At 41.7% G+C, this 26,493-nt stretch overlaps 1 protein-coding gene across 2 annotated transcripts in view; it reads right to left on the bottom strand.

Moving 5' to 3' along the window:
• Positions 1-26,493, bottom strand: part of LOC117359300 (kelch-like protein 2) — a 244,718-nt gene that overhangs the window by 49,161 nt on the left and 169,064 nt on the right. For both annotated transcript variants that reach the window (XM_033941843.1, XM_033941834.1), the window contains 3 exons: positions 19,285-19,394; positions 8,735-8,851; positions 893-1,042 (listed from right to left, as the gene is read on the bottom strand). In XM_033941843.1, coding sequence (XP_033797734.1) covers positions 893-1,042; positions 8,735-8,851; positions 19,285-19,394 — 377 coding nt within the window. The remainder of the gene's footprint in view (positions 1-892; positions 1,043-8,734; positions 8,852-19,284; positions 19,395-26,493) is intronic.

The following is a 26,493-nucleotide window of genomic DNA, read 5'->3' as shown; positions in this document are numbered from 1 at the left end:
ACCTCCGAGCTCTCTGACTTCAGCCCGAAGCTCGGCCATCGCCGTCTTAACATCTTCCCTTACCCCCTTCATCTCGGCCTTCAAGTCTTGAAATCAAACTTCCAGCGTCACTTTTAGTGCAGAAGTACTCTCATCAGGTGGAACGGCACCATCTTGGATTGCATGACAGGCGACACCGGTCCTTTCACCGTTCGTTTTCCACTCGCTGCTTCACTAAAATGGAACTTTTCCAGTCGCCGGCAACTCGCCATACACTCGTATCAACCAAGCGCCCTCAATCGGGAGTAATGCTGCTCGCGGGAAGCTATTTATGCACTCGTAACTAGAAGCCCCTACGGAGCTCACAATTCACCCTGCCATTCGGTTGAGTGACGTCACTTCCTCCAGCAGTACTGTAATATTAATACTAAGGTTCTAACCAGTGTTATGACCAATGATTCAAGGACATCAAGGTTTCCATGTGCCTATATATGCAACCCCCCCCTTTTAAATGTTTGATGTTCCTTTGTTGCTGTGCTATCCAATGTAACACGTTAAGGATCTGGCAAGGAAGTAACAGTCAGTTCAAGTTTCAAGTTTATTAGGATTTTATATACCGCCTATCAAGATTATCTAAGCGGTTTTTTACAATCAGGTACTCAAGCATTTTCTCTCTCTGTCCTGGTAGGCTCACAATCTATCTAACGTACCTGGGGCTATGGAGGATTAAGTGACTTGCCCAGGGTCACAAGGAGCAGCGTGGGTTTGAACCCACAACCCCAGGGTGCTGAAGCTGTAGATCCAATTACTGCGCCACACACTCCTCACTAACACAAGAGGAAAAAATATTTCTATTCATCTTACCCTGTGAAATGTATTAAGGGTAACTGCACACTTGAAAAATGGCTCTTACTTTTGGAAGGCTTACAGGTGTCCTTTGTCTAGTTCGTTTGCTTTTCATTAATGTCCTCTGATCATTTGAAAGCAAGTGATACTTCATAGCTTCGATGAGGTAATCTTTGCAGGCACTGCTGTTTTTAACCAGCGTCTCTTCTTCTACTCTCTGCATATAAATAAAATTTAAGAACAAAAAGTCTCACACATTGTATTTGCAATGCATATTGATTAACAGAAGTAATTAAATGTAATGTATACCATCTGGGCTGAGTTCAAAAAAGAAAAACATTCTGCCTCTGAACAATGCTTAAAAGTGCTGCTATAGGCCCCATTCTTATAAGAACACTTACATATTTTTGTCAAAATCTATTTTCAACTATATACTCTAAAAATGAATGGAAAATCACATTACAGTGGAACCTTGGTTTGCCAGCATAATTCGTTCCAGAAGCATGCTCAAATATCAAAGCGAGTTTATCAAATGCTCGTATATCAAAGCGAGTTTCTCATTTGATTCGTTCCATATCCCTAAGACACCCCCCCCTGAGGCCACTGGCGCGCTTCCACCCCACCCCCACGAATCAGCATCGCCCTCCCGCGAACCGGTATCACCCCTCACCCAAACCCTTACCGCGATGGGGCACCGGCATGCAGCACCAACCCACAGGATGTGCTTGTGTTCAAAGAGCCTGCCGCTGCTTCTGCTGGGCCTTGAGCATCTGCGCACGCTCAAGGCCTTCTGGCTCCTGCTCTTTCCAAGATTGTAATGAGATTCTCGGTGTCTCCAACAATCTCATTAGAATTTCAGAAAGAGCAGAAGCCAGAAGGCCTTGAGCATGTGCAGATGCTCAAGGCCCAGCAGAAGCAGTGGCAAGCAGCAGGCTCTTTGGGCACTGGCGCATCCTGTGGGTTGGTGCTGCGTGCCGGTGCCCCGTCGCGGTAAGGGTTTGGGAGGAGGGTGATGCCAGTTCGTGGGGTGGCGATGTCAGTTCACAGGGGTGGGGGCTCACAAATCAAGTCAATGCTCGGTTTGCGAGGCAAGATTTGCTAGAGTGTCACCGAGAATCTCATTAGAATCTCGGAGAGAGCGGGAACCAGAAGGCCTTGAGCATGCGCAAACGCTCAAGGCCCAGCAGAAGCAGCGGCAAGCTTTGGGCACCGGCACATCCTGTGGGTTGGTGCAGTGTGCCTGTGCCCCATCGTGGTAAGGGTTTGGGCGAGGGGGGGGAGGTGATGCCGGTTCACAGGGTTGGGGGCTCACAAATCGAGTCAACGCTCGGATTACAAGGCAAGATTTGCTAGAATGTTTTGATCGTCTTGCAAAACACTCGCAAACCGCGTCACTCGCAAACTGAGGTTTGATTGTATTTTCCCCTTCTTTTTACTCTGCAATTAAACCCCTACCCTGGCAGGTATGATATAATGTCTGAATAATAATTATAATAGGATTTCGTTCATACTTTTTCAGTTATAGCTCAAAGTGAATTGCATTCAGGTACAATGGGTATTTCCCTGTCCTTGAAAGGCTTAAAATTTAAGTTTGTACCCAAGGTAATGGAAGATTATGTGGCTTGTCCAAGGTCACAATGAATATTTGAGGGATTTAAACTAGAGAATGACATAGGGAGAAATGTTTTCCTATCCCAGCAGGAACTCAATTTCCCCATCCCATCCCTACAAGTTTTGTCGCTTTCTCTGTCCCTGCCCCATTCTTGTAAGCTCTGCCTTAACTGCACAATCCTCGAACACTTATGATTTTAAAGTGTTTGAGGCTTGTGCAGATAAGGACAGAGCTGGCAGGAACATGGCAGGGACAGGAAAATGACTTCCCGCGGGGACGGGGAAAAATTTGTCCCCGTATCATTCTCTAATTTAAACTCTGACTTCGCTGGTACTGAAGTAGTCTTATCGGCTCTAAGGCCTAAACAGGGGTCTTAAATGAGGCTTATACTTAATACTGCTTTAAAACCAGGAGGGCACACCACAGTAAAATGTCAGCTTTGGAGAGGAAATTTGAATTAAGTCTTCTGCATGGCAGCACACAATACTGTATTTTGAACTTTAGGGCCAGTTCATAAAATCACATTTTTGTTCTAAAAAAAATGTACTTATTTATAACGAGTGTTCTCCATTGACAGCAGAAGTCAGATCCTTACAAATAGGTGATGTCATCTGACAAAGTCCGGTATGAGGGAAAGGCTTCTCTAAGTTGACAGCAAATTCTGGAAGATTTTGAGGCAATACTTTCCACACTGCATCATCACATGGGTCTACCTCTGCTCTGAAACAGCTTATTTAAATAAAACCCCTGGGAGACCTGAGAGGGTGTATGAGGAACTGAATCATTCCATTCCATTACATTAGGGACTTCTATTCCGCCTATACCTTGCAGTTCAAGGCGGATTACAAAAGAGCTAACTGGACATTTCCAGTGAAGTTACAACAGTTTTTTGTTTTTTTTCGGTTACAAGGGAGGAGATGTAGCTGGATTAATTCTGGAAGAACTTGCAAATTGGATATTAAATTGACTGTACGTTACTGTGTGATATAACAAATAGATTACAGTTAGAGTACAAATAAGATTACGTTACATTTCAGGGATCTGAATACTTGGTTGGTGTTTTGGAGAGGAAGAGATTATTTAAGTGGAGGCTTTGGGGGAGAATTTATCTAGGAGGAGGGGGAAGGGTTGGGTTAAGATATCTGGATAAATTTTTTGAAAAGTAGGGTTTTGATTTCTTTTCGAAAAGTTTTGAAGTCGCCCATTGCCATCAACAGGTTGGAGATGGAGTGGTTAAGTTTTGCTGCTTGCGTCGCCAGAAGGTTATCAAACATCTTTTTGCGCTGAGTGCCCTTGAGTGGAGGGAAGGCAAAAGGGTTCAGAGTTCTTCTTTGTCTTGAAATGAGGAACTGGTTTAGGCGGTTGTTTAGATAGGGGGGGGTGAAGCCGTTTAATGCTTTGAATAATAGACAGTAGAATTTGAATTGAATTCGTGCTTGCATAGGTAGCCAGTGAGAGTCTAGGAAGGCAGTTGTAATATGATCATATTTTCTCAGGTAGTAGATCAGTCTGAGGGCAGTGTTTTGTATATCTGAAGTTGTTTTATCATGTTGGGAGGACAAGGTAGATAGAGGGAATTGCAATAGTCCAGTAGACCTAAGACTAGGGATTGGACAATTAGCCTGAATTACATTACATTACATTACATTAGGGATTTCTATTCCGCCTGTGCCTTGCGGTTCTAGGCGGATTACAATAAAGATGATATCTGGGCATTTCCAGTAGAGTTACATTACAGGAGAAGAGTAGAATACAAGTAACAGTGAAGAGTTACAATACATTCAATATCGCAGCAGATGTAACATAGCCACGGATTACAATAAAGAAGATATCTGGGCGTTTCCAGTAGAATTACATTACAGGAGAAGAGATAATTACAGATTATATTGAAGAATTATAGTACATTCAATATCACAGGAGATGTTACATAGCAACTGAGTCAATTTACTACTGGTGGAGAATAAGGAATTACAATTTGTTCTAGATTACAAAAGATGTTACATGAGCTGGGTCTAGTTTCTTCGGATGGAGAGTAGCATTATGTGCCTATAAGCGGAGGTGTATTTATTGTTTTGATGATTGCATGATGATGGTTAATTAATGTTGATGGTATGGACAGTAGGGGTGTTTAGTTTGGGTTGGATAAAGAGATTCTATTCCCAAGGAATTGATTGGGAACTCATTAGATGGCGGTTTAGATTGATGGGAGATATTTTTTGAACAGTAGTGTTTTTATTTCTTTTCGGAACTCTTTTATGTCTGTAATTTCGATCAGTAATTTTGCTGGGTCAAAGAATTTTCTTATTTTACGTAGATTTCTCATAATTAAAAAAGCTTTCTGGGATGTTTTATTGATTTGGGACTGCATTATGCAGCATCTGTCTATCGTTACTCCAAGGAGTTTGAGTTCGGGCTGTATTGGGTATTTGGTGTTTTTAATTTTCAGTTCTGTAATGGTGGGAGTTTTGGCCTTTTCGAGCAGAAGGAATTTTGTTTTATCTGAGTTTAGTTTCAGTTTGTGGTCTACCATCCATTTTTCCACTGCATCTAGGGTTATTTCCAGTTTTGCTGTAGTGGTGGGCTCTGATGGGTCGAAGGGGAGGAGTATGGTGATGTCGTCTGTGTAGCTGAAGGATGTAACATTTAAGTTACCTAAAGTGGCTCCAAGGGAGGAAATAAAGAGGTTGAAGAGCGTAGGTGATAGAGGTGATCTTTGTGGAACTCCACATGGGTTGGACCATGGTTCTGATTTGATATTATTGGACTTTACCCTGTAGGTTCTTGATTTGAGGAATCCTTGGAACCAATTGTAGATCTTGCCTGAGATCCCAATGGCATCAAGTATCTGTAGCAGTATGGAGTGGTAAACCAGGTCAAATGCTGTGGAGAGGTCGTTGGATTAGCATCATCTTTTTGCCTTTGCTAATTTGCTGTCGAGCTGTGTCTAGTAGTGTTACAAGTAGTGTTTCTGTGCTATGGTTGGTTTGAAATCCTGATTGTGAGGGGTGAAGTAAGTTATGGTCTTCCAGGTAGTTGGTGAGGTATTGTGCAACTAGACCTTCTATTATTTTAACGTATATTGATATTGAAGTGATTGGTCTGTTGTTGGAGAGGTCTATTGGGCTTTTGTGGTCTTTCATGATTGGGGTGATTATGATCTCTCCAAGGTCTTGAGGGAATTGACCTTCTGTTAATGTGGTTTGAATCCATAGCATGAGGTTGGCTCTGAATGTGGTGGAGGAGTTTGATAAACGGTAGGTGGGGCAGTTATTTAGATCGCAAGAAGCTTGGCTGTATTTTTTGTAGAGTCGATTCATATCCGACCAATGTAATACGGGGAAGACTGTCCAGCTTCTGTCTGCGGCGATGGCTTCTCCTGTTGAAGGGTTTGTTGTTATCTTGTCGAGGTGGGTGTGAATATTGTTGAATGCTCTCCATGGAAAACGCCTGCTGAGGATGTGTTTCTTTCTGAGAACAAGCAGTAGTGCAAGTCCTCACAATTTGAACTCCCAAGATATGGGTTGCCTACTGTCACGTATTTTTTTAAACATATGTTTATTGAAAGTGGAAAGGGCACACACCAACAAATACAAGATCGTGAACAACACAAAAACAACCATATACAGCAAATAACCTCTATAATCAGCAAGGCCCCCAAAGGAGACCAAACGTTGGGAAGCTGGTATCTTTCTAAATAATGAGATATGACTTTAAGGACCAAACCTATAATCTCCTTTACACAGAGTAACATCAAGTGGGCTGTTGACAAAGCCAGAGCTCGGACATTGTGAACCCTGACATTACTCTTTAAGGTCAGGCCTGTTAGGACATAAGCAAAGGAGATTCAGCTCGCTGGTCAACTGAATAGCATATCCAACTGAATAGTGTATCCTGGAATGGTAGTTCCAGGCTTAATGGAGTCAAAAGCAGCATATGGCCTAAAAGTTAGGCTATTCCACTATTGTGGGCATGCACCTTAAAGAAAAATGTTGAAAGGATGATTAAGATGAAAACCCAGCACCAATTCAGAAAGCAACTTTAGAATTGTGCACAGAATCACCCTACTGTTGAAAATCTTTTTATAGGGTGGATCCATTAACAAGGCCTGGAGCTCATAAATTCTGCATGCTGAAGTGATTTCGCTTAGGGAACCTTTGGTCACATTCTTCACTTTGCTAACTAAACCTAGTAGACTTAAGAAAGCTTCACTATGCCCTGTTAGGAAGAAATTTGCAGGCATCTTCGCTTGTTCATGGTATCGACTGCTGTCTAATCAACCACCTTTTACAAAGCTTATTGAATATATTGTATGTAAACAATTAAAGGAGTTATTGGTGCTAATTATTTTTTTATTTTATATTTCTTTATTAAAGTTTCAGAAGAAAACAGGAAATTCAAGAAATAGAAACAAAAGATACATACGACTATAAGAAAGTTATCAATCAACAAACATCAACAGAAACACAAATTATTAATTTTTTTAAAAAAATGTGCTTACAGTACATTTCCTGTTGCAAAACATTAATCCCTTAAATTTTAACCATCGTCACAGCTGATACTTTATCTAACAGAAAATTTTCCAGATGAACAGGATCAAAATTATTCCCTTAAAAAATAACCATACATTTAAATTTAAGAAAAAAAAGGAAGCACCAACTGCAAGCGTATGGGATTTGAAATCTCTTCACCTTTGCAGGCCTAGCTACATTAGTGAAAATCCTAAGGGCTCCTTTTATGAAGGTGTGCTAGCGTTTTTAGCGCATGCACCGGATTAGCGTGCATTATCCGAAAAACTATTGCCTGCTCAAGAGGAGCCGGTAGCGGCTAGCGCACGCTATTCCACGCATTAAGGCCCTAACGTGCCTTCGTAAAAGGAGCCCTAAGTTTCTGACCACAATTTAAAGTGTCTTTAATTTTAAAGTAAACTCATAATATGGAAATCTTATCATTTTCACAAACAAAACTAACTAGAAGAGTAGTACAATGTTGTAACTTATCTTGAGATGTCTCCAAAATTTTAGTAAAATCAAAATCAGGGTCAGCTCCCAGCAAATCAATTGTTCCTCCTTAAGTACTCCGAGAAATCCATCTGCAAATAATCTTTATTACAAATCTGAGACAGTTCTAGTGACTGGGAAGTACCTTTTTGTGCTTGTAAATTTCCTTTAGATCTAGAGAACATTGATTCCCTTTCTGAAAAAAGGAATAGGGAAACCATCTTTTGATCTTTTCTCAGGCTAGAAACTTGTTCAAGGCCCGCCTAAGATGGGACAGAATCCTTATTTTCTTTATGACCAGGAAATAGTTGGATAAAAGTCTCTACATTTTTTCCTGCTAAGCTCTGTGGGAAGAGAATGGTATAAGAGGCATTTCCCTAATAGAACATGTGAAACCTTCTAGGAGAGATTCTTTTGTACTGAGAAGAAAGTTCTGAGTGAAAAGAGAGGAACCTTCACCTTCAGCAAACTCCACTTCTTCATAATCCAATCCCAGAAATATTATGACCTATAAAAGTACTCTACTTTTAGGGGAAATATAACTCTGTACCTGATTAGCAGCCAAGATCTCAGTGAGGGTAGCTCATGACTCTTGGTGTCTAGACCTCAAATATCAATTCAATAGTTTGATAAAGCTTCCTTTCCTGATAGACACTCAAAAGGCTTACTTGACTTAAGCTTTGGGAACCACCACCTTTGTTCTTTGTTTTGGCTGACTGGGGAAGGCAAAAACAAAATCACCCCACTAATAGTCTGCCAAAAAGTTACCATACAGTGATGGCCCCCCATAAGTCATTCATGATTGGAACTTGGCATAGATGGGACCACCTTTATCCAGTGATTACAGAATAAAGGAAAGGAACAAGACAAGTAAATCACTGAGGAGTGAGGGAACAAGATGTTTGTGTAGAAGGCCATACATTTTTACTGAAAAGAACATTTAAATAATCTACTTTTTTAGGAATGTGGAAATTGTACCCCATCCTTACTTGCTCACCAGTGTTTTCCATCACTGATCCCCAATTGTGTGATTCTTTATTGTTTTTTTAAGAAGACTTTCTCCCAGACACATCCCTGGCCTCCCCATTCACTTACTCACTACTGATATTTTGAAAAGCATGTTAACAGGTGACACAGATTTTCCCACCAAAATCTGGTAACCTTATGTATGAGGAACACCGTGGTATGCATCTTCTGTAGCAACATGGCAATTAGGTGATATCTGCAGTATTTTAGAAACAGTAGGAGACTATGGTGGTGTGATAACATGGATAATGTGTGCATCCTTTGGTTTGATTACCTGCACTAAATATTCCCTTGAGAGTAAAGGCAATCGCACATGTTCCATCAGATGGGCCAAATGTTCCTGTCGCACATCTATGTCATGGTTTACCCAAGCAATCACTGCTTCAAATACCTTCAAAAAGAAAATCCAGAAAAGCGTTACTGTTGCATCCATTCAACAGTTATTTACTCTAGTCAACAAAAAAAACCTCAAACAAAAAAACTAAACTAACAGAAATGCAACTGGAAATGTTAAAGTCTGAAGAGACAAGATAAATATCCTCCCTCGCCCCACATCCTATTAGCATTCGATTTGCAATACGGTATGTAAAAGAAACAAGTATAGGTAGCTCTATTTTGCAATTTGCAAATAGAAATATTAAACTAGAATCAACTATTTTTTAATAAACATTTAAATTAAGAATAAACAGTATATTAGACATGTCAAAAGTGCTTCATGGGTCGCCACCCCAATCCCCCCTCCAAGGAAAAAAAAAATTACAGTAATGAAACACACTCTTAAGCCAAGATATGTGGAGTACTGTATTTGGCTCACACTCTCTCTTAATTCTATGTGGATACCAGAATATACATAAAAAAACATAAATATAATACAACAAAATAAAATCAAGCACAAAATCAAAAAGAAAATTAGACATTTCAGTTGTTATCATCAGAATACTCAACTGCAATAATCAGCACAGTGCAGGGACTGCCAAAGCAACAGATTTAAGTTTTACTGGATGGATGCTAATGCAAAAATAACAGCAGAATTGTTAAACATATAATAAACAATTGAGCCACATTAACCATTTAAAATTTTAAAAAATACATCACATTTTTTAAAAAGAGCAGTATTAGTGATGTTATGTCATTCTAAAGATAAGAGTACAGGCAGTCCACAAGTTACAGATGCTCAATTTAAGAACGACTTGAACGCAGTTGTGGCTTCATTTGATTTCACCGAGAAATATTTCCAGTGGCACAGACTCCTTACACTTCTCCTGTACAGATTCAGGAATGATGGATTGCCACATTAAGAACAATGTGTGGTTTTGCATGCTTTAACTTAGAGGGAACGCTGGTAGGGACAGTTGACTCTTTTGTCAGCTGGGAGCAGAGGTAAGCAGCAAAAACCTGAAAATCTACAAGTTCTGAGTTACAGCATAGAAAATGATACAAGGAAAAAATTTCTCCAAGACACCGCCCCCGTGACCACCGTCCCAGTCACCGCCCCATCCCCATCAACACTGTCACCGCCCTGTCCTCGTCACCACCATCTCCGCCTCGTCCCCGCGACCACTGTCTCCTCCCCATTCCCATCCCCGTGACTACTGTCCCCGCAGCATCTATACAAGCCTCAGTACTGCAATATTTACCTTATTCCTTCCTTATAAATCAAAGTTTTGGCTGCTGAACTGGAGAAAGAGATGTTCAGCTGGCAGGGCTTTGTTTATAAATTTTTATCAACACAACTAATATACTACTTTATCCTAAAGCAAAAAAAAAAAAAAAAAAAAGATTTTTTTTTTTCTACCTTTGTTGTCTGGTTTCTGCTTTCCTCATCTTCTCATTCAATTCCTTCCATCCACTGTGTGTCTTCTCTCTGTATCTTCCATTTGCTATTACTGCGCCTCTCCCTTCACCCCCCCCCCACCAATTGGTCTGGCACCTTCTTCCCTCCGCTCCCACCATAGTTTGGCATCTGTCTTCTTCCCTTCCAGTGTCTTCTCCCCACTCTCTCTTCCCCATTTCCCTTCAGCATCTTCTCCCCACTCTGTCTTCCCCATTTCCCTTCAGCGTCTTCTCCCCACTCTCTGTTCCCCATTTCCCTTCAGCGTCTTCTCCCTACTCTGTCTTCCCCATTTCCCTTCAGCATCTTCTCCCCACTCTCTGTTCCCCATTTCCCTTTGGCGTCTTCTCCCCACTCGCTCTTCCCCATTTCCCTTCAGCATCTTCTCTCATCTCTGACTTCCCCATTTCCCTTCAGCGTCTTCTCCCCACTCTCTCTTCCCCATTTCCCTTCAGCATCTTCTCCCCACTCTCAGTTCCCCATTTCCCTTCAGCGTCTTCTCCCCACTCGCTCTTCCCCATTTCCCTTCAGCGTCTTCTCTCCTCTGTCTTCCCCATTTCCCTTCAGCGTCTTTTCCCCACTCTCTGTTCCCCATTTCCCTTCAGTGTCTACTCCCCACTCTGTCTTCCCCATTTCCTTTCAGCATCTGTTTCTCCCCACCCCCTTCAGCATCTGTTCCATTCCTTTCCTCCACCACCCTTCCCTCTTGCCACCCCCGTTCAGTACCCTTTCTTGTGTCACATGAGAAACTTCCACTTGCAGACGCACCGGGGTGGTGGATGGCCTTGTCCCTGTACCTACAGTGAGCACTTTCCTCCCCCCCCCCCTGTTTCGGCGGGCTAGCCGCGGGTCATTTTCTATTACAGTACATAGAAATTAGACTTAAAGACAGCTTTAAAAATGAAACTCATTCTTAACCTGGGGACTGCCTGTATTCCATATCAAAGAACCAACCACATAAAATATAGAGGTACAATATTCCTCAAGTCTGATTTGATGAAAAAATGGCACATCTAACAGAAGTTTATTAGATGAACACAGAATGTTCCAGTAGAAAGCAAAATTACAGTTGTTGATAGTGGTTCCCTGCTGTTTCACGCTTTGTGAATCAATGTGAGAACTTTAAACTGAATTTGCTACTTTACTGGTAAGCAATACAGTCAAATAAGTATCAGAGATATATGGTCAAAATGTTATATTAAATGTTATATGCACAGTGACCAACAATAATCCTCATTTCTATGGTCTTGAATTCAAAAAGACTTCTTTGCAAATATTAAGAAAGTTTAACTTTCTCCAACACAGTAACTTCAATATTTTCAGAGGAAGACAATGTATTATCATTTACTTATTGCCATTCAGGTATAAGAAGGAGTAGACCTCAGCGGCTACATCTGTACCAAAATAAGTCTTGTATGCACAGTGATGGCAGCTATCACATAAATAATAGATACGTGAACACATGTTCTTTTATGTGTTTCTAATGTTTCCTAAGAAAACTATACAGGTGTTGCTTTTTTTCTGAAAAAATGAAACTCTTGTTTGAGGCAAGAGTCAACAGCAGTAACAGACTGGGATAAGGCTCTTGATAAACATTTGGCTTGGCTCGTTTAGGGTGAGCAGTAACTTGAGCTACTATATTATAGCCTCCTCAAATTTATTAATATTTCAGTACAGCCTCTCGCCTTCCAGCAGATACATCTCTCTTGGATTTCTACTCCCCAAATGCATCATTCTGCCCTTCTTTGCACTGAATTTTAGTTGCCAGACATCAGACCATTCTTCCATTTTGCAGATCCTTTTTCATGCTTTTCACTCACTCCAGGATGTCCACTCTGTTGCCAATCTTGGTGTCATCTGCAAAAATGCAAACCTTTCCTTCTAACCCTTCAGCAATATCGCTCACAAATATATTCAACAGAATCGGCCCCAGTATTAATTCTTGAGGCACTCCACTATTCATCTGTCCTTCCTCTGAGCAAATTCCATTAACCACCACCCTCTGATGTCTGTCCATCAACCAGTTTCTAATAAAGTTCACCACTTTGGGTCCTAACTTCAGCCGGTTAAGTTTGTTCAAGAGCCTCCTATGAGGAACTGTGTCAAAGGCTTTGTTGAAATCTAAGTTAATTATATCTAGCGTACTTCCTTGATCTAATTCTCTGGTCATCCTGTCAAAGAATTCAATCAGATTCGTTGGGCACGATTTACCTTTAGTAAAGCCATGTTGTCTTGGATCTTGTAACCCATTAGATTCTACGAATATCACTATCTTCTCCTTCAACAATGCTGAAAACACTACCACAGGCTAATAATAAATGCTGAAAACACCATCACATAATTCAACCTCAGGTCCTACAGGGGTAGTTGACCATCATTTCCCAGTAAGACTAGTTAGATATATCTATTGAATTGATATTTAACACCACACAAAAGAAAATAAGTTGGACTGCTAAATGACCGACGGGTAAAAGGGGCACTCATGGAAGACAAGGTCATAGTGGAGAGATGAAATGAATGCTTCAGTCCTCACTGAATAAGATTTGGGGGAGATATCATTGCTAGAAGTGGTATTCAATGCTGAACTGAAACAAATCTCTAACACAAGAATATGTAATGGGGCAATTTGATAAATTGAAGAGTAGAAAATCACCTGGACCGGATGGTATACATCCCAGAGTACTGATGGAACTGAAAAATGAACTTGCACAGCTATTGTTAGTAATTAGTAATTTATATTTAAATGCAGCATGGTATTGGAAGACTGGAGGGTGGCCAATGTAACACCAATTTTTTAGAAAGGGTTCCAGTGATGATTCAGGAAATTATAGACCCATGAGTCTGATGCTGGTGCCTGGTAAAATGGTAAGAGACTATTATAGAGAAAAAGAATACAGAGCATATACATAAGCATGGGTTAAATGAGACAAAGCCAACATGGATTTAGTCAAAGGAAGCAGAACAAACAGTGGAAATGTCCAAATAAGACTGGTGAGCTCGTGCGTTTCAAAGAACACTTTTATACATTTCAATATCACAATGACTCCACATGTACATGTTTCAGCCCCACAGGCAATATTATAAAGGCAATGAAGACATATGTCCACACATGTTAAGACAACTTGAGCTTGATAATATTGTGCTCCCAGTAAAAGTAGCACAGGAACCAAATCCTTTCTGTAATCACGAAACAAAACAGTCAAAAATGGCTGCCCCTAACTATTCAAATTTATACAACATCAGTCAGTTAGAAGGAAAACAACCCTACTAGACAATCCCTTCATGAAGAAACAGGAATTGCTCTGAACTTCTGAGTAGACTTAGAAATATCAGAAACATCCTAATTTTAAATTCAATAAAATTCAATAATCCAGCATTTGAAAAATAAGCATTCCTGTCATAGTCTGGATATAAAGCAATTGACAAATTGTTCAAGAGATCAATTCCAAATAAGATTTTCTAAATTAGCTGGCAAACTGGCAAAGTCCAAACCCTATTCATCTTGACCAGTTTTCATACTTTCCTCCTTCTTAGGCAACAAGCAAAAAAATAGATTTGAAACTGGCAAAGATGCAGAGTAAGAGATCATCATCTCTACCATACATATCATATTTATTTTATATGTTACAAAAGCTTATATATTGCCAGTTGCACCATGCTGCTGCTAAATAATTTACTAACAATAAAAACTCTTTCTAAAAAGTATTTTTGAGAGATACTGATATTTTAATTCCACACCATAAAAAGTTTTAAATAAATCCAATATTAATGAGTATATATATATATATATATATATATTCATTAGTATCATCATATATATATATATATATATAGTGAAGAGAAAGTCCTCAGTATTCACAACTCATATGCAGGATTTTCCTGCTCCCAGAGCTTTCAAAGTGCTAAGCAGTTTACATCTTGAACATTGGGTCATTCCATGTCAAGCGGTCCAGTATTAAAAATCATCCCCACTCGACCTCCTCCAAATTCAATAATATTTTGTGAGGATGTGCCCTATAGCTTCAACATCAAAGTCCCAAAAGCGTCATCAGAGTGAGCTTCCATATCCACTCGATAAAACCAGGTAAAGGTCTGAGAGGACCGAGTAGCTGTCCTGTAAATTTAAGCTGGATGAATCGTGCGAGACTCCACCCAGGATGCAGCAACACTTCTAGTCAAGTGGGCCTTTAGAGAAACCTGCAGCTGATTGCTGCAGGCGACATAAATCATGGAAATTGCCATTCGAATCTATTGAGTGATCAAGGACTTGGACAGAGGCTGACCTCGGTGAGGCACAGCAGTCAGGACAAGGAGGTGATCAGACAGCCAGAACTCATTAGTCCTCTCCAAATAGTGGAGCAAGACTCTCCTGACATCCAACTTGCACAAGATCTGATCCTTGCATTCCGAGCCTGTAGAATGAAACACAGGCAAACAAACCTCCTGGTTGACATGGAAGGCGGAAACCACCTTCGATAGAAAGGAAGATACAGTACGAAAGGAAGGTCCTGCGTCCGTAATACAAAGAAAGGGTTCCCTGCATGAAAGAACCTGAAGCTCTGAAATATGCTGTGCTGAGTCAATGGTGACTAGAAAAACAGTCCTGATCATCAGATCTAGAAGAGTAGCATCCTTCAGTGGCTCGAATGGGGCTTCCCTAAGGCCCTGAAGAATGATGTTAAGATTCCACAAAGGGAAAGGATCATGAAAGGGAGGCTGCAAACGAAGCGCCCCTCTCATAAATATGGTCACATTTGGAAGAGCAGTAATCGAACTACAGCCTCTTTGTGCTCGAAGCATGAAAGACCTGCAACCTGAACTTTAAGGCCACTGCTAAACCCTTTTCTAGGCCCACCTGAAGAAAATTGGCTCACAATCAACATACATAATCTAAAATACATACATGTCTACAAGAAAAGCCAGGACCACCAAAATTGGAGCCCTCTCAGCCTTCATCTGGTCCTTAGCACACCACTGTTGGAAAGCCTACTAGGCTTTGTCCTAAGAAGCCATACTACAGGGTTTCTTTGACTGCAAAAGTGTCAAGATGACAACATTTGAGTAACCCTGCTTTATCAAGGCTGAGCGCTTAAGAGCCATGCCATAAGACCAAAGCACTGTGGGTTTTCCATGGGCACCGGACCCTGACTGAGAAGGTAGCAATGAAGAGGGAGTTGGAGCTTCTTTTTCCGCTAAAGATGAACGAGATCCACATACCACAGGCGACAAGGCCAATCGGAGCTACTAGAATGGCAAGGCTGGGATGCGTCACTATCTGGCGGATGGCCAAACCAATCAGAAGCCATGGAGGGAATATAAGAACATAAGAATTGCCACTGCTGGGTCAGACCAGTGGTCCATCGTGCCCAGCAGTCCACTCACGCGGTGGCCCCCAGGTCAAAGACCAGTGCCCTGAGACTAGCACTACCTTCGTATGTTCCGGTTTAGAAGGAGCTTGTCTAACTTTGACTTGAATCCCTGGAGGGTGTTTTCCACTATAAAAGCCTCAGAAAGAGCATTCCAGCTTTCCACCACTCTCTGGGTGAAGAAGAACTTCCTTACGTTTGTACGGAATCGATCCCTTTTTAACTTTAGAGAGTGTCTTCTCGTTCTCTCTACCTTGGAGAAAGCGAACAACCCGTCTTTATCTACTAAGTCTATTCCCTTCATTAGCTTGAATGCTTCGATCATGTCCTCTCTCAATCTCCTCTTTTCAAGGGAGAAGAAGCCCAGTTTCTCTAATCTCTCACTGTATAGCAACTCCTCCAGCCCCTTAACCATTTTAGTTGCTCTTCTCTGGATCCTTTCGAGTGGTACCATGTCCTTCATGTACGGCGACCAGTGCTGGCCACAGTATTCCAGGTGAGAGCGTACTTCTCTGATCTGTTCGTGATCCCATTCTTAATCATTCCTAGCATTCTGTTTGCCCTTTTCACTGTCGCTGCACATTGCGTGGACAGCTTCATCGACTTGTCGACCAGGCCACATTATCAAAAGGATGTGAAAAGAATGGAGTCGATACAGAGAATGGCCACTAGGATGGTCTCAGGACTTAAAGACATCCTATATGAAGAACGCCTGATCAGACTGTGCTTATATTCTCTCGAGGAGCGCAGAGAAAGGGGGGACATGATAGAAACATTTAAATACATCACGGGTCACATCAAAGTGGAGGAGGAAATCTTTTTTCTAAAGGGTCCCACGGTGACAAGAGGGCATCCATTAAAACTTAAGGGAGGAAGATTTCATGGTGACACCAGGAAATACTTCTTCACCGAACGGGTGATTGATCGATGGAATGATCTTCCCCGCCAGATGGTCGAGGCCAGTAGCGTGCTCGACTTCAAGAGTCAATGGGACAAACATGTGGGAGTGCTACAGAGTTATGCTCAAACGATAGATACTCCAGGGAAGATGGGTTCTTGAGTAGGCAGACTAGTTGGGAGGGAGGGTTCTTGAGTGGGCAGACTTGTTGTGCCGTCGGCCCTTTTCTGCCGTCATATTCTATGTTTCTATGTTACTCCCAAATCTCTTTCCTGGGAGGTCTCTCAAAGTACTGCACCGGATATCCTATAAGCATATATAAGATTTTTGTTACCGACATGCATCACCTTACACTTATCCACGTTTAACCTCATTTGCCATGTCACAGCCCATTTCTCGAGCGTGTTTATGTCACGTTGCAGGTCTTCGCAATCCCCCTGTGTCTTCACTACTCTGAATAACTTCATATCATCTTCAAATTTAATCACCTCACTCGTCGTACCAATTTCCAGGTCGTTTATAAATATGTTGAAGAGCACAGGTCCAAGCACCGAACCGCGTGACGTTTTTCCAGTCCAAGTATTGTCCATTCACCTCCAATCTCTGTTTCCTACCCGCCAGTCAGTTTTTAATCCACGTGAGTATTTCACCCTTGATTCCATGCTCACAATTTTCCAAAGTAGTCGTTCATGGTGGAACCTAGTCGAATGCCTTCTGAAAATCCAAATATACAATGTCGACCGGGTCACCCTTGCCAATCTGCCTGTTTATTCCCTCAAAGTGCAGTAAGTTCATCAAGCAAGATCTTCCCTTGCTGAAACCGTGCTGGCTAGTCCTCATCAGATCGTGTCCGTCAAGGTGATCAATGATGCGGTCTTTTATCAGCACCTCTATCATCTTTCTGGGTACCAAGGTCAGACTCACCGGTCTATAGTTTCCCAGATCTCCCCTTGAACCTTTCTTGAAGATCGGCATAACATTCGGCACTTTCCAGTCTTCCGGAATCCTTCCCGATTTGATCGAAAGATTGGCTATTAGTTAAAGCAGTTCAGCTATAGCCCCTTTCAGTTCCTTGATTACCCTCGGATGGATGCCATCCAGTCCTGGGGATTTATCGTTTTTAAGCCTATCAATCTGCCTACATACCTCTTCTAGACTGACCGTCAACCCAGTCAGTTTCCCATTTTTGTTTCCCGCGTATAGCCTGTCAGCTTCCGGTATGTTGTGTATATCCTCTTTGGTAAATACAGATGAAAAAATGTGTTCAGTTTGTCACCAATGGCTTTGTCTTCCTTTAGCACTCTCTTTATTCCATGGTCATCCAACGGCCCCACTGCTTCCTTAGCGGGTCGTTTCCCCTTAATATATCGAAAGAATGGCTTGAAGGTTTTCACCTCCTTGGCTATTTCTTCCTCATAGCTTGTGAGCACCCTTTTCTCTGATGGGGGACCACTGGAAAGGGGTTTCAAGGCACTGAAGCCACCGAAAAAGACAAACTGTAAACAAAAAAGAAGAAAAAAAAGCAGAACAACTGCAAAAGACTTCTGCACGGATTGCTTGCAGAAATTGAAACTGCAAATGGCTCTAGTTCTCATTTTAAGGGGAAGGAGCATGTGCTCAGAAAAGTGTTTGGATTTCTGCAACTCCCAGATTGCAGGAAGGGACTGAATACCTAGCATATGGAATCCGAATGGGACGTAACAGAATTACTCTTTCGGATGGTGCAAGAAAGGAGATTGGAGGATGTACAGTTTTGATATATGATATTAAATATAGCTAAAACTTTGCATAATTTTTTTTTCATCAATCTTAATAAAGATTTATCTCAGAACAGTGTGCCTAAAAGTTTATTGGGGTAGTATATGGTCATAATCTGTTCTAGTTCCTAAAATCTGAGCTCTATTGTGCTTTCTGTTCAGGAGCTATGTTGTGTTAAATATTTAACTGTGCATCCCACGACAAGCTTTTATATCAGCTTTGTGGTCCCCCAGTGATCTGAGTGGTATATTTGGATTCAGCACAAACTGTTGTACTAGAAATATGACTCTTAGCTTGGTTGAGCAACTATCCTTTCCACAACCTGAACCCAAATTTGACGTTTTGGCACTATCTTCCACGGAATTTTAAAAAAATTGTCCCAATAATGAGGCCCCTAACTTTTCCTTGTTATTGCAGTTGCTTTCTGAGTGATAAGTGTCGCAGGTTTCATATGTAGGCTTAGAGTGCTTTTTTCAAGGTTGCCCAGTAATTATTCTATTTAGGTCAGATGTACCAAGGATGCAAAATGAAAATGATATTACGGATGTCTAGTACATGTAACATTTTCTAGACTATGGGCCTGTTTTACGAAGCCACACTAGCGGCTGTGCTGCAGCAACGGCCCCGAAGTCCATAGAGATTTCAAGGGCTTCGGGGCCGTTGTTGCGTGGCTTCGTAAAACAGGGGATATATAGATCAGATACATCACAGAAGCAAAACAAACAAACAGCTTTAGGGGATGACATGTATAATGCACCCCGTTAAAGAATATATGAATCCAAAAAAATACTCGTGACTAACTCTACTTGACCCACTAATATTCTTTAAAGATGTGGTATCAACTGGACACTAAATGAGGAAGTTGTTGTAGGAAGATATACATACACAGGGTGATCACATATACTTCCATCCCTTTGGAAAGTAGGATAAAACAACAAAAAATAAAATGTATTATTAACAGCTGGTCGTACCTTTTCCTCTGAGGCAATTTTGAGTTTGTCACTGGCTATTAAACTGCACACTTGCTCCATCCCAAGGTTAAGGAATTCTTCACCAGGAACAATGTCAGAGAAATGTTGTTCTGTTCACAATGACAAAAATATATTGTAATCACACCAAAGATATTACAAAAATAAAAACCTTTCAGTAATCTTCAGGTATACCCACTGAGCTCTAATATCAGACTGAATAAAAACAGATAGTCTGCACAATATATAAAAAACAAACTATCATTTTATTTATTTTTATTTTCTTGCCTGAAATACTCAAATATCAACCTAGATTTTTGGCCCAAAAAAAGGGGGTCTCAGTTTATATTCGAGTCTTATTCTTTAGCATTTCTATTGTGCTAATAGACGTATGCAGTGATGTATATTAAACATGTAAGAGACAATCCCTATTCAATAGCACTTACAATCTAATTAAGACAAACAGGACAAACAGAGGTTAGGGAATGTCTCATAGATGGAATGATAAAACTGACATGGACCCATCTCAAGCCTCTCCTCAGACCTACCTTAAGCTCTGCTGGTCCAGTGGTGAGCCAGGACAAGAGCGATCCTCCTATGCTCCTGCCCCTTGCAGTCTCACTACTCAATATAGTTGACATGAGTTCCCACAGTAACCTTATGAGACTGCCGCAAGTTCGGTTTATATTCGAGTCAACCTTTTCTCCCCCTCTTTTTTGGGGGGGAAAAGGGTTACCTCGGTTTATATTCGGATAGGTTACTATTCGAGTATATACAGTACTTTAAAAGTTTAAAAGTCAAAATAAATACAGAAAAAAAAAGCCATCAACACTTTCCCTGATTCCTAAGATTTTGTGCTAACATCCAAGAGGTCAATATATTCATTGGGAATTAAAGGAGCAAGATTAGCTCCTGCCCTGTTAACCTCCGCTGACCTGCTCCCATCACAATATTCAGTGGCATTTAACCGGATAGTACTGCAGAATATCATGTGTGACAGCCACAGCACTATCTAATTAGTGCTGGGTGCTTTGAGGGCAGAGTAGAGGTGGTACCAATGGCAGTGTTGGATAAACATTTGGGCAGGTGCAACAGTCTTAACTTGCCCAAATAACCACAGAATACTGACAATATCCAGATCAGTGCAGGTTCCTGGATATGGGCCAGCACAGAATATCCAGGTCTAATTCAGTCTGCCATGGCCACCATTTTAAAAGAATGCTGTCCCCTTGCACAATGAATATCGCCCGATAAAGTTTTCTTTAGTGAATGAAAAAGCCCAACGATTAGTGCAGTGAGCTAAGAGACAGAGGAAATGGGTTTGATTCCCACTGTAGCTCCTTGTGATCCTCCTAAGCAAGTCATTTAACTCTTCATTGCCCCAGGTACAAAAACTTACCCCCTCTTTTACTAAGGGCTCCTTTTACAAAGCCGCGTTAGCGGTTTAACGTGCGTAATAGCGCGCGCTAATTTGCCGGCTGTGCTAGCCGCTACCGCCTCCTCTTGAGCAGGCGGTGGTTTTTCGGCTAGCACGGGGGTTAGCACGCGCTAAAAATGTGCGTGCGATAAAGCTGCTAACGCGGCTTTGTAAAAGGAGCCCTAAGGAGCGCTATGCTTTTTGGTGCGCAATAACTATTAGCGCACGCTAATCACGCACTAAACGCTAACATGTGCATGTTATCCTATGGATGCGTTACCGGTTAGCGCTCGTGTTGATTTAGCGTGCGCTAAAACGCTTGGCGCACCTTAGTAAAAGAGGGCCTTAGAGATGAGGCTACTAGCGGCAAAAGTACCTGCATAAAATAAATGTAAACTGCTTTCGTTGTACCACAGCGTTATAGAATTGCCTCCTAAATTCTGATATATGTGCTTGAATCTTTCTGATCTATAATTGGTATTCCTAATTTTCTAATTACTTTGTTATTACTTTTATTGTACACTGCCTAGACCTGGTAGATTGAGAGGTACATTAACCTCCACCCCCACCCCGTCGGAGCTGTTACCGCAGCGGCCAATGCTAAAAACCATGCTACAGTTTTTTAAAAGGAAGGGGGGGTAAGTATTATTAAACAAAAAACCTTAAGTCAGTCAAGTGTTGCTGCTGAGAACTCCGAAAATACTACCTGCTTAGTTTCTCAAAAAAACCCCTTCCCCCGCGATCCTACATCCCCCCCCAGCACCGCAAAGACAGCTCTTACCCGATTGGGCACCGGCACCGGCACCAGCACCAATGCACAGGATGTGCCAGTGCCAGTGCCCGAAGATCCTCCCTCATTGGATTGGGCTGGGCTGGGCGGTACGAGAGACCATGTTGGTTGACCTGGGAGGACCAGTTGGTTGACCAGTTGAGGACCATGGTGGTTGACCTGGGAATACAACCCAGTTAACGTGGCAGGGTTACTGATCTGACACTAAGAACATGTCGAGGTAACTATGAACGTATGTTAAACCTAAAAGAACTACGCTGGATGCATGAGTTAAATAGCATGCATCCTAGAGGTTTGAATGAAATGAGTGACTGGATGGCTTTAGCTGAATGAGTGGGTTCGGTAGCCAAAGAAATCTTTTTGGGTTCCATTTAGGGTTTTTGCTTTTGCTCTCTAGTGATTGGGGGTTGTTCCAAGAAGCATGACACTTTAGGAAGAATGCTGCTGATTGGTGTGTGTCTTTTGACGTCATGGGGGTGGGATATAAATAGCTTGCAAGGAATGCCGCGGCCATATTTGAATGTTAGAACGGCCGCAGAATGGAATGATGTAAGCCAACAGGTTGGTGTGTTTGGTTTTAATTAAATGGTATAGTTTTGTAAGTACACTATAAGGTAATCTGTGTGTTTTTTGGTGGTAGTTGCAGCACTAGCCCCGTCCTGAAGAAGAAGGCGAAACGCGTCGGTGGGGAACAGTACGGCCACACAGTTGATAAATATAAGATAAGTGCATTATCCATTAGTGAATTTTTGAAAATGGAATGCTTTAATAATAAGATGAAGTTTTTATAAGCAAAAAAGATGAAGAAATATTTATAAAATTAATATGTTTAAAGAAAATTTTCATGACAAGTTACGAGTTGAACTATAAAATATAAAAAGAAAAAAATATTAGGTTTGATATACACAGGGTGAACTCAGTGAGGAGTGCTGCTACGCTGATATCTTTCAGAGTAGCGTTCTGAGATATCCTCAGTGTCTATACATCAAAGTTTAGTTCTTTGCATTTGGAGTTATACATGGCAAGATAGCTGGTTTGCTTTGGACTGTTATTTAATACTTGCCACAAAGCCATTGATTTCTACTTGTGATTAAAAGTAAACATCAGACTTTAATCTGCTGAAAAGAGGCTGACTTACACTATCCAGATTTTAAACTCATAATTTTATGTGTCGTGTAGTGCAAGGCATCTAAAATACATAGAGAAGTCACCAGATTGTGTTAAAAATAACTATTTGAGAAGGAATCAACGTCATTTGGAAATCAATCTATTTTAGGTACACTTACTAAGACCTGCTCATGATGACTCAGCGACACCTGAGTTCTTTTTAAAGATGTGAAGACCTTATAAGCCTCTCAAAGTTAAATCTTTACAAGTCTTGGTCTCAAAAAAATATGGAACATTTAAAAATTCAATCTGTAACCTATCATTAAAACCAGCCATGGTATCGAAATACTGGAGGGTAGACAATGTGATACCATTTTATTTTTAAAGGATGCAGGGGGACTCGGGAAACATTGAAAAACAAAAATTAATGAATATATGGACAAAACATGGCTTAGTTGGATTTATTTATTCATTCAATTGTCTACATCATTCTCCCAGGGGAACTCAGAATGGTTTACAAGAATTTATTCAGGAACTTGAGCATTTTCCCCTATCTGTCCCGGCAAGCTCACAATCTATCTAATGTACCTGGGGCAATGGGGGGATTAAGTGACTTGCCCAGGGTCACAAGAAGCAGCGTGGATTTGAACCCACAACCTCAGGATGCTGAGGCTGTAGCTTTAACCACTGGAATAGAATGAGGTAGCTGATATAGTTAATTTGGATTTTCAGAAGACACTTGATAAAGTCTCTCATAAGATGCTCTTGTAAAAATTAAAACAACATGGGATAGGAAGTACCGTATTTTCACGCATATAATGCGCACGTTATACACGATTTTACAAACCGTGCATAACCATGCGCGTTGTACGTGTGAGCGCGTTGTACAAATTTTTTTTTTCATTCTGATCCGGCATTCCCCCTGCGAACCGGCATCCTCCCCCACCGCTCGCGTCACCCTCCCTCCCCCACGATCCTACATCCCCCCCTGCACCGCAAAGACAACTCTTACCCGATTGGGCACCGGCACCGGCACCAGCACCAATGCATAGGATGTGCCAGTGCCAGTGCCCGAAGATCCTCCCTCGTTGGGTTGGGCTGGGCTGGGCTGGGCGGTGCGAGAGAGATCCTCCTTCTTCCTGTGCCGGGCTGGACTAGGCTTTGAGCATTTGCGCATACTCAAAGCCTACTGGTCTCGCTCTCTCCGAGATAATCTCGGAGAGAGCGAGACCAGAAGGCTTTGAGCATGCGCAAATGCTCAAAGCCCAGTCCAGCCCGGCACAGGAAGAAGGAGGATCTCTCTCGCACCGCCCAGCCCAGCCCAGCCCAACGAGGGAGGATCTTCGGGCACTGGCACATCCTGTGCATTGGTGCTGGTGCCGGTGCCCAATCGGGTAAGAGTTGTCTTTATGGTGCTGGGGGGGATGTAGGATCGCGGGGGAGGGGGGTGACGCGAGCGGGGGGGAGGATGCCTGTTCGGAGTAGGCGGGAGGAGGTTTTAGCATGCGCAGTGTACGTGTGTGCGCTATATTAAAATTTTATTACATAAATGTCTGTTCCCCGCGCGCTATACCCATGCGCGTGGTATATGAGTGAAAATACGGTAGTATCTTATTCTCAACTGATAACTGGTTAAAAGACAGAAAACAGAGTGGGGTTAAATAGTCAAGTTTCACAGATCTGTATTGGGACATATTTATAAATGATCTGGAAAAACAGAAGTGAGGTGATCAAAGATGCAGAAGGCACAAAATTCTTCAAAGCTGTTAGATCATGAGCATACTGTAAGGAATTGCAGATATGGCTTGTGAAACGTGTCCATGTTAAATTTCATCTGCTATCCAGATGCCAAATGGAAAGTGAGAGTCACATAGGAAAGAAAAATCCAAATTATAGCAATGTAATACTAGGTTCCACATTAGGAGTCGCCATCCAGGAAAAAGATCTAAGCATCATCATGGATAAATATTGAAATCCTCCTCTCAGTGTGTTGCAGTTGTGACCAAAAAAAGCAAACAGAATGTTAGGAATTATTAGGAAAGGAATCTGATCAATTTCTTTTGGCAGAGTGACCAGAGAATTGGATAGAGGGAGTGTGCTAGACGTAGTGTATTTAGATTTTAGCAAAGCCTTTGACAGTGTTCCTTCCATAAAGGCATCTAATAAATAAACTGGGTGCCCTTGGTATGGACCCTAAAGAGATGGATTGGGTCAGGAACTGATTGAGGAAAGGGATGTTAGCAGTGGTGTGCCTCAAGGTTCAGGTCTTGGACCTGGTTTGTTTGTTGTTTTTTTTAACATTTTTGTAAGCAATATTGCTGAAGGGCTATCTGGTAAGATTTGCCTCAAGTAGACACCCCTGATGGTGTGAATAACATGAGCAAGGATCTAGCGAAACTTGAAGAATGGTCTAAAACTTGGCAGCTAAGATTTAATGCAAAAAATGCAAGGTCAAGCATTTGGGCTGTAAAAAAACTGAGGGAACAGTACATGTTCTGCCCCCATGTTATGTGGGAATTTGCTCAGTTTCTTTTTTTTTTTTTAATATCCATAATTTTTTATTGAAAGAAAAACCAACAACAAAGCAGTAGTTACATAACCAGAATATATAGATCAAAAACAACTATTTGCTCAGTTTCTTATATAGGAACAAGTTTAATGTTTGTATTAGATGTCTAGGTTATGGGTGCTCTGTGGACTCAGATTCCCAGAGGGCTTTGCTTTCCACTGGAGCCTCCTGCTCCAGTCTGGGGAGAGCAGTGGCCACATTGCTGAGTATAGAAACACAGAAACATAGAAGATGATGGCAGATAAGGGCCATAGCCCATCAGGTCTGCCCACTCTACTAACCCACCCCCAAGTCTACTATCCTAGGGATCCCATTCCTGGTGACAGGTTCCCTTGGCTTAACCCTCTAAGGGATCCCACATGGGCATCCCATTTGCTCTTAAATTCTTGCACGCTGTTTGCCTCGATCACCTGCACCGGGAGCTCGTTCCAAGGATCAATCACTCTCTCGGTGAAGAAATATTTCCTGGTGTCGCCATTAAATTTCCTGCCCCTGAGTTTGAGCGGATGCCCTCTTGTGACTGAGGGTCCTTTGAGAAAGAGAATCTCTTCTTCCATCTCGATACGGCCGGTAATGTACTTAAACGTCTCGATCATGTCTCCTCTCTCCCTACGTTCCTCGAGTGAGTACAGCCGCAAATTTTTCAGCTTTTCCTCGTACGATAGATCCTTGAGCCCCGAGACCATCCTGGTGGCCATCCGTTGCACCAACTCTGCCTGGATGAGAGCCTGAGTGTGGCGGTGTTCTCCCACTAGGTTTTATCACCCTTTAGTTTTAATGATCTAACACAGCTTAGATTTATTTCTAAGTCTGGAGAACAATGTCACCTCCACAAGGTGGTAAAGTAAGAAGATATGTAACAGGCTTGAACTGCATTAAATCCATCTGACTGTAAGTTGTTTGCTTCATTTATTAAAGAACTGTTCAATCAATTCAGAGTCTAGCTGGTGACACCAAGATTACAGAATTAGGGGTTAGCTGAATAAGGAACCTCTTACAGTGGCCAATATAACTCAGAGGAGTCCTTGCTTCCGGCACAAAAACCTGAGATAGATACTATGCAGTAGTGCTGCCCGATTCAGGAAAAAGAATTTTGATTCGATTCGATTTTCCTGCCCAATTGGGTGTTTTTTTTCAAACATCCTGGTGGGTTTATTTTATAGCCTCTTCACCCCCTTTGCCTTCTCCTAACCATACTGGCGCTGTGGTGTAAACAAAATAAATAAACAAAAAAGACTTTTCCTCTCTCTCTTAAATCCTAGCTCACGTTTGCGGTCTAACACCAGCTCTGGCAGGATACACGTTTCAAATCTGGCATATTGTAATCAG

Source organism: Geotrypetes seraphini, chromosome 1 (genome assembly GCF_902459505.1).
Source record: "Geotrypetes seraphini chromosome 1, aGeoSer1.1, whole genome shotgun sequence".
In the NCBI taxonomy this organism is placed as follows: Eukaryota; Metazoa; Chordata; class Amphibia; order Gymnophiona; family Dermophiidae; genus Geotrypetes; species Geotrypetes seraphini.
Note: the sequence above shows the minus strand (reverse complement) of the source record. Positions and strands in the feature narration are given on the sequence as shown.